Source organism: Labeo rohita, chromosome 2 (assembly GCF_022985175.1).
Source record: "Labeo rohita strain BAU-BD-2019 chromosome 2, IGBB_LRoh.1.0, whole genome shotgun sequence".
Taxonomy (NCBI): Eukaryota; Metazoa; Chordata; class Actinopteri; order Cypriniformes; family Cyprinidae; genus Labeo; species Labeo rohita.
In genome coordinates this window covers 7555554-7570040 of record NC_066870.1, presented here as the reverse complement: position 1 = coordinate 7570040, position 14487 = coordinate 7555554, and the positions used below count along the sequence as shown (strand labels likewise).

At 34.7% G+C, this 14487-nt stretch overlaps 1 protein-coding gene across 2 annotated transcripts in view; it reads right to left on the bottom strand.

Moving 5' to 3' along the window:
* Window positions 1-14487, bottom strand: part of dipk2aa (divergent protein kinase domain 2Aa) — a 32122-nt gene that overhangs the window by 10553 nt on the left and 7082 nt on the right. For both annotated transcript variants that reach the window (XM_051095976.1, XM_051095985.1), the window contains one exon: window positions 927-1230. In XM_051095976.1, coding sequence (XP_050951933.1) covers window positions 927-1230 — 304 coding nt within the window. The remainder of the gene's footprint in view (window positions 1-926; window positions 1231-14487) is intronic.

Sequence of the window (14487 nt, the reverse complement as noted above, 5' to 3'; positions counted from 1 at the left end):
ATCGTTTTCCATCAGTGAGCATTTGAACCTCCTGTAATAGTTGCATATAAGTTCCTCAGATGTCCTCAGTGAAAGGATGGATCTCAAAAATCATACAGTCATTATTGGAAAGGGTTCCAATATACAAAAATGCTGAAAAACAAAAAAAATTTGTGGGTTTTTCTGAAGAACAGCAGGCAGTTTAACTGTTTAGGACAAACAAGCAACTCATGAACAACTATCACTAAACAACAACAACAACAACCACCACCAGCTGTAGATCATTTAGGTAACATAGTATTAAGAAACTAAGTAAAAAAATAACATGCATTTTGTATGATCCCTCTTATTTTGGTAAAGCAATTAACATTTTGCAGATTCTGCAAGGTGTGTGTAAACTTTTTTATCTTCAACTGTAAATGAGCGTATCTAAATGTAATTCTGCAATCAACACTTTACAGTTATTGTTACATTTCACTGTAATCGTGACATTTTCTGCACCCTTATCTTGAATTCTGGAGGTATTTCTGCCCATGGTCCCTTTAATTTCTAACCCTGGGCTGAACAGAAATGCTGTCTGTGCTTTATTCATGTGTAGAGCTCATAAAGTCCCAAAAAAGAAACAGCAGTGAGACTTTAATTACAAATCTGAGAGCGTGGGAGGCCCATGCAGGTTTCCACCTGGTCTGCGAGACTGTGATAATTCTTCCTGAAAGTCCTGGAAAACATTTATTTTGACTGGGAAGGCAAAGCACAGAAACAAACAGGCCTAAAAAACAGGTGCTCCAGCCCATCTGAGGGAAAACTGAAAGTGGGTCAGAACATATGAAAGTAGACAAAAAAAAAAAAAAAAGCCCCACACTGTCTAACCTGGATAACAGCTTCCTGCGCAATTCATTAATGCTCAAGCAAGAGCACGGAGGTGCTGGAATGAAGTCGTTACTTACTTTGCTTAATCAATCTCTTGTCCGCCACTATGATATTTTCAGCATCGACGACGATGACTTTTCCGTCACGAGGCCCAACTGCAAAGTTGTCGAAGCTCACGTCTAGGAGGTAAAGGGCAAAGTCAAAGTCGTTGTTGGTCAGCTGCTCGGCGATGTCCATCAGCTGCTTGGCCAGATCCACTCTTTTCTCCCAGGGTGCATTGTAGAAGCTCCAGAGCTCCTCGCCCACGTAATTCACCGCCACCATCCGGCCGCAGGCCCCCAGGTATTTGGCGAACGGCCAGCCCTCATCGGAGGGAAAACTCTGCAGAGATGAAACATGAGGAGAGAGTCAAGGTGAGAGAGTTGTTCTCCATTCACACTCACACTCAAGTAAAAAAACACTATGTGCTCTCAAATTTGGAGCGAAAAATGCCCATTAAGACACAGATAAACTGCACAATCATTAGCTTGGTACAAAGTAGCTGTAGCAAACTTTTCTTAAGTGCTTTGGATATTCAATAGCCCCATTTCAAGTCGAGTCATTAAATATGGATAAGTGACCATTAAATTTTAATCCTAGAGATTCAAATAATTTAGAGGACAAAACACAGCATTCGGTAACCAGTGGGAGCCTCAAACATCTGGCCTCTGTGCTCTGAGTCATGCTGTGGAGGGGATGTTTTCTGCTCTTCATGACATGCATTGTTTCTGATAGACGTCTGGCGATGCGAATCGGTCATATAACATTTTACCGGCTTACACTCTTAAATGTTGTCGTAAATCTGATAACTGCAGGGGGCATTTCAGTGATGTGTCTAATCTGTTACACCCCCGTCCTGTCCTTGAGTCTTTTAGGGGTCAAAAGTGAGTTAAGTAGAGACAAAAATCCATAACAAGATCTGTATTTTTCTCTCGCTTTGACCAGCTGTAATACTCATAATGGTAGTGACTGACAAGATACATTGCTGATTATTTCCTTTAACATTTTAATCACAATCATTAATGGAAATTAATGAAATTTATATTAAAACTGCTATTTTGTGTGAGGAATCTGACTTTTTTTTGTGTGTGTAGCTACACATCCAAAACAGACTTAGAACTGGTTCTGAAAGTATTTAATGCTGTTTATTCAGAAAATATTCAACATGAGCTCTGGATCCCACAAATGCTCCTATTAATATAAACAAAGCTGTCCACCTGCAAAATAAATCTATTTTTATTTACTACGCTTTGTTAATTTGAAAAGAGGTATTCTATGTTTGTCACATTTCTTGCTTCTAGTGTATAATATATTGGATTCACAAAAAAAAAAAAAGTTTTGGAAAGGTAAAAGTTGGAATGTTTTTTAAAGAATTCTCTTCTGCTTAACAGGCCTACATTTATTTGATCCAAAACACAGCTATTACACCATATTTCACATACTGTGAAATATTTTTACTATTTAAAATAACTGTTTTCTATTTGAATATATTTTAAAACGTAATTTATTTCTGTGATCAAAGGTAAATTTTCAGAATCATTACTCCAGTCTTCAGTGTCACATGATTCTTCAAAAATCATTCTAATATGCTGATTTGCTTTTCAAGAAACTTTTATTATTATTATTATTATTATTATTATTATTAACACTTGAGTATATTTCTTCCAGGATTCCAAAGATCAGCATTTATCTGAAATCTGAAAAAAAAAAAGCTTTAAAGGGTGTGTGGGGGGGGGATAGAAATTAATAATTGTATTTAGCAAAGATGCTTTGAATTGATAAAAAGATGATGATAAAGCATTTATAATGTTACAATTTCAGATAAATGCTGTTCTTCTGAACTTTCTTTTCACCAAAGAAACCTGGGGGAAAAAAAAAAAAAAAAAAAAAAAAAAAAAAAAAAAAAAAAAATCTACTCAGCTGTTTTCAACATCATAAAAATAATAATACATGTTTTTTTTGAGCAGCAAAAATTCAGCTTTGAAATCACAGGAATGAATTACATTTTAAAATATATTCAAATAGAAAACAGTTATAATAAATAGTGAAAAAATTATTTCAGAATTTTACTGGTTTTGCTGTACTTTGGATCAAATAAATGCAGGCTTGGTGACTAGAAGAGAATTCTTAAAAAAAAAAAAAAAAAAAAAAAAAAAAAACATTAAAAATCTTTTATTTTTAATTAACTTTTGACTGGTAGTGTAAGTGGCGCAACACAGTGAATCCAAAATAGCTGGAAATGAATAATGCTTTTCGATTTTTTCCTTAATCTTCTTTTTGGTTTTTGGCTGTCTGGCGATATTTCTTCAGCACTCTCTTGCACTTTGTGTGCCTGAACAAACAAAAGTGACAAAAATGCAACAGGGATATACATGTAAATGGAATGCTTTAACCAGCATAACTGTAATGGTAGTCTTGATAATTATTTAGTTTTACTAAAGAGTTTGGTTTTAGGAATTACACTGAATACTGAATGTAATTATTAGGCACTAACAGAGTAATCGCTCAGTGACAAATGAGTCAATTACAGAAGGGAACATTGTGCCTCTAGATTTTTTTTTTTTTTTTTACCTCTGGGAACACGTCATTATGAAGTTTCATTCTCTGAAAGAGTCAAATGTCTGTGGAAGGCCACGTCCTGTGTGAGAATGAGATTTTGTTCCTGGAAAAAAGCTTGACTGTGCAGAAAGTGGTTGCCCCTACATTCAGTTGTTGAACTTTATAAATAATAGATGACCACCAAAAAAAAAAAATCCCACTCTTTTCCTTTCCTTATTTTTTTTAAACCTACCAAAAAGACACTGTAGAGAAACATTATAGAGAGAACTCCACATTTACGTTTAACATTTTTATTTTGCTTTTTTAAATGAACTGATTGACTACATTTGTCTAAATTCTATAATAAATCAAAACAAAAATAAATCAAAAACATTTTTCAACTCCAGTATATATTCCATATAATAATGTTTACAGGCCACTTGTCTTTTAGGAAACTTTACAGCCTTATTTTATCAGAGAAACACGCACAGCCAGTTCATGATTATTTTGCAGAAACCGTGTAGGTACATGTCAGGCCCTATTTTATTTGTATTAAACATTCTCTGCTTACGTCTTGCATTGATGTTGTCAAACATCACTGTGCGAATACACTGTGTCCTGTTCTGCTACACTCTGCTATCAAATTTCCAAAGATCTGCATCATTGCCAAATGTGAAGGAAAACCAAATCCATATACAGTTATACACTATAATGCATTTAAATGAAACCAGGTGTTGACATAAAACAGATCCAAGACTTTCAGTGAAATAAAACAGAACCCCCACACTACAGACCTGTTGAGCTGCAGTTGGCTGCTTAACACGGTCCGGAAGCAAGCTTTTTCTTCCTCCTCTTTTTTTTTTTTTTTCAATTTGAAGTGCTGTTCTTGCTATAATTGAGACTCTGACTAACACTTAACACTATATTCTTACCTAGATAGCTGTGACTTTGGTCAAGGACTCTGGAAGATGACAATGTACATAACCTTCAAAAGTATTTTGAATCATTTCTATGCAATGGTGAAGTGCTCTTTACCAAAAGAGGTCAAAGAGATCCTCAATTCACAAAATGCTATTACAGCATGTGAATCAGCAAACACAGCTGTAAACAGTTTAAGAAAAATTCACAAAATGAAAAAGCTGCAAACACATTCAAGAGCAAATCAAATCAGAGGTGATTGCCTGTCAACTACTGTCACCTGAAGTCTCGGGGAGTCTCAGCTCTCAGAAGCAATAAAATCAGACTAATTGCATCACAAAGGGTTGTCAAGATTGGTAATGCACGGAACCGGTGACGAACACAAGCAACGCGTGCAAGAGCGTGCAGAGAGAACCGTTTCAGGGTAGTTAGTTGTTTGTTTTTCCGAGCCAGTGGAAATTCTAGCCCATCAAGAATAGAAACTTGTTTGCACTCAACCCTTTCATAAAAGCCAACAATGTCCAAACGGCTGTGTGACGCACAAAATAGGCGGTTGGAGGCAGGTGAAAAGTTTGTTTTAAGAAAAGCACCATCAACACCACATAATGACAGACGGCCAGGTGCTAGTCATCTATATCTAACAAATACCCTTCAAATTTAAGCTGCTAATGGGTTAGGGCTGTGCGGTACAGCAGTAAAAAAAATAAAAATAAAATTTAAATAAAATAAAATAGAATAAAATAAAATAAAAAACATAAAATATAAAATGAAATAAAAATCCCATAATCCTTAAACCGTAGTATATGTATTTATTTTTTAAGTGTTTTTACAACTTCCATGTGACCCTGGACCACGAAATGATTTATGCAACAGTTTATTAAAGCTGAATAAATAAGCTTTCCATTGATGTATGGTTTGTTAGGATAGGAAAACATTTGGCCGAGATACAACTATTTCAAAATCTGCAATCTGAGGGTGCAACAAATCAAGATAGTAAGAAATTGCCTTTAACCCTTTAACTGTCATCATTCCCTCTGTGGGACACCTAAGTTTACTTCACCATATTACAAATAAATCTAATCACGACAAACTATACATCGTCGGAAAGGACTCCTAAATAGATATTTTACCATATTTTTGTGTTACAAATTATGCAGGAAAAGTAATAGATTAATATATGTCAAGAGTGCAGCTTAAAAAAGAAAAAAAAAAAAAAAATCTACGTCATAACATGAATTCTGACCTTTGTCACAAAAGACTTTCTTCATTGCCTTTTTCCCCATCACGTTTTAGAAATCATAAGAAATTATATATCAGTTCAAAACTTAAAATCTCAAAATTCATCCTTCGCATTTTAAAATCAGACTTTGCATTACCACAGAAAATGTACATTAAAATCATTACCAAACGTTTTCATTCATGAATTAAATACAATTAAGTCTGGATTTTTATGTCTGTGTTCAAAAGGGTTAAAGTTGTCCAAATGAAGTTCTTAGCAATGCATATTATTAATCAAGAATTAAGTTGTGATATATTTACGGTAGGAAATGTACAAACGATCTTCACGGAACATGACCTTTAATTACTATCCTAATAATTTTTGGCATAACAGAAAAATCTATCATTTTGACCCATGCACTGTACTTTGGGCTACTGCTACAAATATACCTGTGCTACTTAAAGGAGAAGTCCACTTCCAGAACAAAAATTTAGAGATAATGTTCTCACAACCTTGTCATCCAAGATGTTCATGTCTTTCTTTCTTCAGTCGTAAAGAAATTGTGTGATATAGGACGATTTTGAAGTTGAGGGAGAAAATGCGATCAGAGTTTCTCGACATACCCTAACTGTGCTGAGCAAGAATACAAGACGAGTTCAGGGAGAGCAAGACAAGACGAGCATGTAACATTAAACAGTATATAAATTGTATTATTTTTATGCGGCTGGAGTCGTTTACAACTACATTTGGGATCGTTTGAAGCCGCATTTAAACCACATTTTGGAAGTTCAAACTCGGGGCACCAGATCAGTCCATTATATGGATAAAAATCCTGAAATGTTTTCCTCAAAAAACAATTTCTTTACGACTGAAAAAAGAAAGACATCTTGGATGACAAGGGGGTGAGACAATTATCTGTAAATTGTTGTTCTGGAAGTGGACTTTAAGACTGGTTTTGTGGTCCAGGGTCACATATGGAAGGGTCTGCAAAAGATTCAGAAAGGTTTGCACAAGGATTGCATGTCATATATTCAATGGTCGACCATCTGGTTATGTCGAGGTACCGAATCAGTATCGATACCAAGGGTCTGGCATTGTTCCAATGCTAAAACATTGGTATCAATCCAACCCTAGTTAGTGTAGTGGCAGCTTAATGAGATCTGGCCATGAAATCCAAAGCCTGGTTCCAACCTTGATAGGGCCAATTCCAGAAACTGCGAGTTTGTGGGATTGCCAATCACCAAGAGACTTGGTAGCTTCAGAAATACTGTTCCTGTAATATTTGCACTAAAGTTTCTTTAAATACAAACACATCTGCTTGACAACTAATAAAGAACGGCAACTTCCATTTGGGTGGCGAAGCTCCCAAGTCTACAGTTTGCTCACAGTCTCTGCAATTATAGAGTCTGTCAAACTGGTGCTGAAGTGTGAGGAGGGAATATCAACTCTGCACAGATGGCTGTGCCCTAAGTGACAAACTGTAAAAGAATACAGCAGTGCTATTTTGAAAATATGGGGATGTTGGAGCCATAATACAGCATACGGATGCTCATGTGGGTAATGGTGGTTTAAAACTAGCCTGCAATTTATTTCTTTATTTTTTATTTATTTATTTATTTTTTTCTCCCAGCCACTACTAAACAAGACGCAATCATTATACATATTATCACAAGACTAGTACACGCATTGTGCAAAACTCTGTAACTTTCATTTAATACAGAAAGAAACTGAGAAAAAGGCATCCACAGGAAGGTAATGTATAATCATTTGCCTAGTGCTGAAAAGACTATGCAGACAACTTTATAGCTCGAGTAACACATTTAGATATATATGCACTTTAACAAATTTAAAAAAAAAAGGCAGCATATTTCTGTTTTTAAATCTCCAGAATGTCTTGCCTGTAGACTTTATTACTTAACACAATTCACACTAAGGTGAACAAAAAGCAAGTTCACACCAGTACAATCTATGATGCAACATACCTGTCAGCTGCAGTCACTAAGGAAGAAAAGACAGGATACAGAAGGAAGGCAGCTGTCAGCAAAAAAAAAAAAAAAAAACACCTAACCTATTCTGAGAATAACACAAGTTATAATTAAGACTGGAAAAAGTCATTTTTAAAAGAGCTGTCAATGCGAATGTGTAGGATTAATTAATGTTTAATGCACATTTGTTTGGTGTCTTTATTCATATTTACATAGTTTAATCGAAATGCCAAATCCAGCTGCTCTTTTTGCAATTTTGATTGCCAGCATTTCAGAATAAATGTATTTATTTATGCAAGAAATTAATACTTTTATTGAGCAAGGAAGCATTAAATTGATCAAAAGAGACAGTAAAGACATTACAAATGATTTCCATTTCAAATAAATGCTGTTCCTTTGAACTTTCTATTCATCAGAAAATCCTGAACAAAATGTATTGTGTTTTACACAAAATAATAATATTAAGCGGTACAATGTTTTCGAAGCAAGAAGCGTTTTTTTGAGCACCAAATCAGCATATAAGAACGATTACAGAAGAATCATATGTTACTGGAGACTGGAGTTATTGCTGCTGAAAATATGATTTTCAGCTTTGCCAGCACAGGAATATTTTAGTAAAACAGTTATTTTTTTATTGAAGTAATACTTCACATTGTAATTGTACTTATTGTATTTTTCTGATCAAATACATGCAGCCTTGGTAAGCATAAGACACTTTTTTTTTTTCCCTCAAAAAAAAAACTTTTGAACGGCAGTATATATCTTCAAAATACTCTTGTATTCGGCAGAACAGTAACTCATACATATTTGTAACAACAGGGAGAGTAAATGATGACAGAATTTTTGGATGAACTATTCCTTTAATTCTGAGATTTTAATGTTCCTTAAAAATCTTTTGCCTTTCTTCCGCCAAATTTAAGATGTGTGCAAACAATAAAAGTCATTTTTTGTACTATTTAAGATGTAAAACAGTAATTATAACTTTTTATGACCTTACATTTTATTAAGGCATTATACTTTAAAAACCTGAGGGAACCTAGATTAAAACTCACTGCGGGAATGTCTTCAAACACACTGTTTAGAGTACTGCAGGCGCTATCTGGACAAATTTCTTCAACGGGATGAGAGTTCAAGCACTAAATAATAGGCATGTCCTTGATAACAACCTTGCCGTGCTCAGTCTTGTTTGTGAAAGCCTTACACACAAACAGCGGTTGACTCCTGTCAGCTCTGGGACTGTTTAGAAAGGTGCTTCGGGCATGGCAACCTCATAATAACCTCATTGTCAGGTGAAGGGAGAGGAGGCGCACACCGCGCACACTGGGCTGTGTGCAAGATTAATGCCATGATGGACGTGACCCTCAGGGCTCTGCCTGTGCTATTCTCAGCCTCGCCGAGCAGATGGGCCTCCGTTCTCAATGGAAGGAAGGAGGTACGCGTAATGCAAGCACAAAGTCAAGCGCAGCAGCTTTTTTCCAGAGGACACATATTTCACAACAATCTGACACAATACCAGGCTAAGGGGAACAAATTGTGTTTCTGACCTTTACGGCTAGAAATAGCAGTAAAAATGCCAGTGGACAAAACTTAAGAAAAAAAAAAAAAAAACATCTACAGGAAGGGTTGATTTTGTAATCCTCTCACTGTCTGTCTTGTCTCCGGCTCCATAGGCTCTTTTCCCCGTTGAGCACAACACCATCAACTCCTAACACAACAAATTAGTCCTTTTTTTTTTTTTATTTCAAACCTAAAAATACACAGACCACAAAAATCTAAACTTGAGTAACTCCAGATCCATCCTGGAGGGCAAACGGAAACCAGCCTTATGACAGAATCTAAATTCGGCTTTCCTACATACAGAAATCCTTATATCCACTACTGTGTAACGATCCTTTACGGCCAAAAAAAAAAAAAAAAAAAAAAAAAAAAAACACCTTTGTAAGCAGAATACACAGGAAGGAAGCCAACAAATCATGTCCAAATGCAACGTTGGTTTAGAAACCTGTCTATGAAGTTGCCTTATGTCTCTGAATGCAGATTAGATGCATCTTTTGTTGTCTACAATGCCTATAATCCTGTGTATGCAGATCAACCATTGGTGAAATCTAGTAAATGTGAGTTCCTAATGTACCACCCATGCTCACCGGAAAAGTAAATCTGCTCATATAACGCGCCGTCAGGAAATCTCTGTGTTATGCTTGTTCCTGTATTCAATAGTGCTACTGTGCTGTAACATTGTGAAGTACAGCTGTACTGGGTAATGCTGGTAAAATGACGCCACGCTCTACTCACATGCTCAGATAATAATAGGTTAAGACTATACATTATTTGGATAATTAAAAAAAATAAATACATTAAAAAAAAAAGTTAAATTTGATTCTGTTGCATAGAACTGAATAAAAATAGCATATGTGACCAAGGACCATGAGATTTATACAAAATCTGAAATCTGAATAAATAAACTTTCCATTGATGTATGGTTTGTTAGGATAAGACAATATTTGGCTGGGATACAACTATTTACAAATCTGGAATCTGAGTGTGCCAAAACAAATAAAAAAATAAATCAATATCTTGAGAAAAATCATCATTAAAGTTGTTCAAATGAAGTTCTTAGCAATGCATATTACTAACCAACATATTTAAGTTTTGATACATTTACAGAAAAGGCCAAATATTTCAAGGAACATGATCTTTACTTAATATCCTAATTATTTTTGGCATAAAAGAAAAATTTAAAATTTAAAAAAAAACTGAAAAACTTATGACTGATTTTTGGTCCAGGGTCTTATAATGATATTTAATATGAATATATTTTCCATCCAATTTTATTGTTATAATTTATAGTGTTTGTGTTTCAATTCAGTATCATTAAAATTACTAAGTTAAATAAGTTAAAAAGTCTTAAACATTAATTTTATATTATTTAATAAAATAAAAAAACACTTTTTAAAAAGCATTTCTGTTTTTGGCCAAGTGCATCCAGAATTTTCAGTTTCCTACCAGAATTTTCATTTCACTGCATCCCTAAAACATATGTATGACATAAAATAAGTAAATACTGGAACTGCAGTCAAACTTTAGGGATGCATGGTGTATCGAAATTACCGTATATCGGAAACATGCATATTGCAGCATGCATTTGCAAGACTTGGCAATAATGTAAATATTTCAGTGTTTATCAGAATGTTTATGGTGATGCAATCAGTAAAGAACAGACAGGGCATGTATTTTTTTATTTTTTTTTTAATGTATATTTGAAGTCAATATGAAATTCATGTGTTTATATGACAACAATGTAGGGCTTGGCGGTATATACAATATATCAACATTTTCAATATATTTTATTTTATATTCGACAGGTATATTCTCCATCTGTCAATGTTACTAAGTCATGGAAATATTTCCATTCTGCTGCCAGTGAACACTGAATCGGATTTCAATAAGTCTGACTAAAATATACATTTTGCTAAAATATTTGTAATTGGACAATGAACGTGCGGTGTGTAGAATTTTAAACATTTAAAGTAATTTTAGTCTTATGATTTATTTATTTATTTATTTAGTCTTATGAACTGTAAAGTGCACTCGAGTCTCGCGCAAGAAAGTCGGATGTTTAGAAAGCCATTTAAAATTATTGTAAGTTCAACGTTAAAAAAACATCTCAAAACTTTATGGCGAGACGGGTCTCTCTCCATTCTACTGCACCTCATGTTTTTAAAATGAAAAATTAACGTTACTCTTTGTGATTGGTTTTCTGTGCTTTGTATTAAACTACGTATACTTGAAGCCATTTTGTTTCTAATTGTTTAAACAACTTAACTAATTATATATGGTTTATAAACATTATTTTAACCCTGCCCCCAGGACGCAAAACAAACTTTTTAAAACAAATACAGCTTATTTTTTATCCAAATAGAAAAACAGAAAAGCAACGTCAAACCGATTCCGGTTTACACGGATTTGTGAAAACAACTAATAGCTGTATTATGTTTGTCGAGTAGAAAGCATAATACACATTCACACGATTTCAACGTTTTCACAAATTCAGGTTTTTGTAGTTCACATGGAGACAATACTGTTACCGATTTAAAAAATGTGCACTTTGAAACCGTTTTCAGGCCCCCAAAATACTGTTGTCATGTCAATGAAATAAATGAAAAGTTATGAAAGTGAAATGTAATGTAAACGAAAGTTAATACATTTTTCTTCCATTTTGCGCAGCCTTATTAAACGTCACATCACGAGGCACCTCCATACACGTTGACTGACAGCAAGGCAGCTGCCTCAGGTTTCCAACACAGTCACAAAATTGGAAAGCAGATTTTGCCTGCCTTATAAAACTGCAAAAGGTTGCTACAGCTTCTGGCAAACTAGAAAAAGCAGCTTTTCTTAGCTTCAGGAAGTGGGATGAATCATTTAGAGCATTCTGAGGGGACAAGCATCTGTTAGCTTTAACATCATGTTTTCAGCAGGGGAAGAAACAGCAAGCGCTGGTGAAGATCACGCTTAATCGCATCTATGGATTAGGAGCCAATTCATTAGCCGCATCCACAGCAAACTAATGACATTTCATTATGTTGACCGAACCGCTGCAGAGGTTGCAGGGCAAAAGGAGGCTAAACTGTATGTTGCTAATCAAATCGAGCGGCTCGCTCTCCGGAGAGAGATCAGATTGCCTTTATCACCTAGAATGCTTGAGGTGTGGCAGATGGAGTGAATGATGGGAGGTGAGAACGGATATTGGCTGCTCACACAGAGATGTCCTTTTGTTTGCCCAGGCCTTCGACAAGCTGGGTCAATCGCAAAAGAAATTGGAATAGATTAGCTGGGTCTAAAAATCGATGCCGGACCGAGGGGTGCAAAAAAGAGAGCTGTCAAGGACTCTCATTGGTGTGAATGGGGGGAAAAAAAAAACACTGGAAATAGGGGTGAGCAGTATGTACTGTCAACGATAATATTGCAATCATTGTTTTAGCAATGTGCAAGCTGACATTTTTGAGAATGTAATTTTCACTGTTTTTGACATAAAACTTGGTGAATGATTTCAGTGTGCCGTTCAGTACTTCCAATACTTGTACTACTTGAACACTTCCAGCACATTTTAACAATACCATGATAATACTGATAACCATTTGGGTCACATTTTGATTTTCCTCCCCTTGAGTTTTGTCTTAGATTTACATCAAATTACATCGTTATAGCAAGAGTGCTAGTTTCCCCAAAACTCAACACGGTTACAAATCTCACAACGATTTAAAAAAGTTTAATAAAGAATAAGTTAACAATTTGAGTTACATTTACATCTATGCAATTGTAAATGCATTCAATTCACTTCTGAGCTGCACTAAACCGTTTGTTATGTTATGTGTAAAATGTTAATATATAAAAATATTTATTTATATTATTAATTCGATGAATACATAAATGTACGTGTAAATACATGTAAATATATTCCAAATATATACTGTATGTGCATGTATTTATATATACATAATAATTATACACAGTATACGCATGTATATCATGTAAACAAAAGCTTATTTTGGATGTGATTAATTGTGATTAATCGTTTGACAGCACTACAAATTAGGGCTGCACACATTTTAATCTTGATATCCACCTTTCTCGATTAATTAAAAACAACTGTCACAATATTGGCTGGCTCGTTATTTATCCTGAAAATGTGTTATTAATTTGGCATTTGCTTTATCTTGCATTGCTAACAAGCCTTCGCTAGCATTCATGCTTGTGGTTGCCAGATGTGAAGATTAAGTCCTCAAAACAAAGCTTTTCTTGGTTAAGGATACACTTTCTGGTGTTTTACTTAATCTGTGCAATCTGGCAACCCTATGCACGCACTGACCGATGGCAGAACAAGCGCTGATGATATGAAAACGTGCCATTTAGCGATCTCTCTACAGCGATATTCTGCTTACATGAAAATGTCATACAGCCAATGTGTGTTTTTTCACAAGACATTTGTGCTGCTTGTGTACCAAAATCTGCCCTGATCAAACTTTCACAGAGTTTCAATAATAGACCATTGTTTGAGGAATAAATGTGCTTTTGCTACCTGTGGCAATACAATGGGGAAAAATGTACATAAATTGGAATTATTTTCAGTTATATATGTAAATTGTCACAAATCTAATGCAAATACAGATTTCAAAACACTAACCAAAACCATGAGTTTTGTATTATCATAGTTAGTTAAATGAAGTCATTGTATATGTAGTCAGTGGAGGTTGGTTAAAGGACACATGAAATGTTATTTACCCTGATAGAATACTCATTATTAATAATCGTGATTATAATTGTGATCATAATAATTGTGATTATCAGTTTAACCATTATCGTCCAGCCCTACTAAAAATGTACAAAACGAATTTGACGTAAGATTACATAATAAAGTTATTTAAAAAAAAAAAAAAATCCATTATAAAGGTAAAAAACCACTGGAAAATATAATTAATGGGGCAAATATAATTCCTGTATAGGAAAAGTTCATTTCTGTCACTGCTGTGACCTAACCACCTCAGCCAATTTGCAGAATATGAAAAGATTCAAGAGTCTGTTGTCCATGGCAGGCCTAAACCAGCCAAGGTACCAGTACAAAAAAAAAAAATTCATCTAATAATCGCTGTTGACAATCCATCCCATTTTTTAAAATCAATATTCTGTATCCTTAAGCTGAAAATGTTTGTCATACTAAAAACACGTTTTACTTTAAAAAAAAAAAAAAAAAAAAAAAAAAAAAATAGAGAACAATATACCACCTCTGTGTTTATAAACTTCCCAGAATTTGCTTATGGAACACCAAATGCCCATGATTTATGTCTGAAGGAATTCTTCAGAACAAGCACGCTGTTGCCCAAAGCAGAGAAATCTCTAAGTGACCACCGACAGACACAAAGTATCTATTATTTACACAGCCTT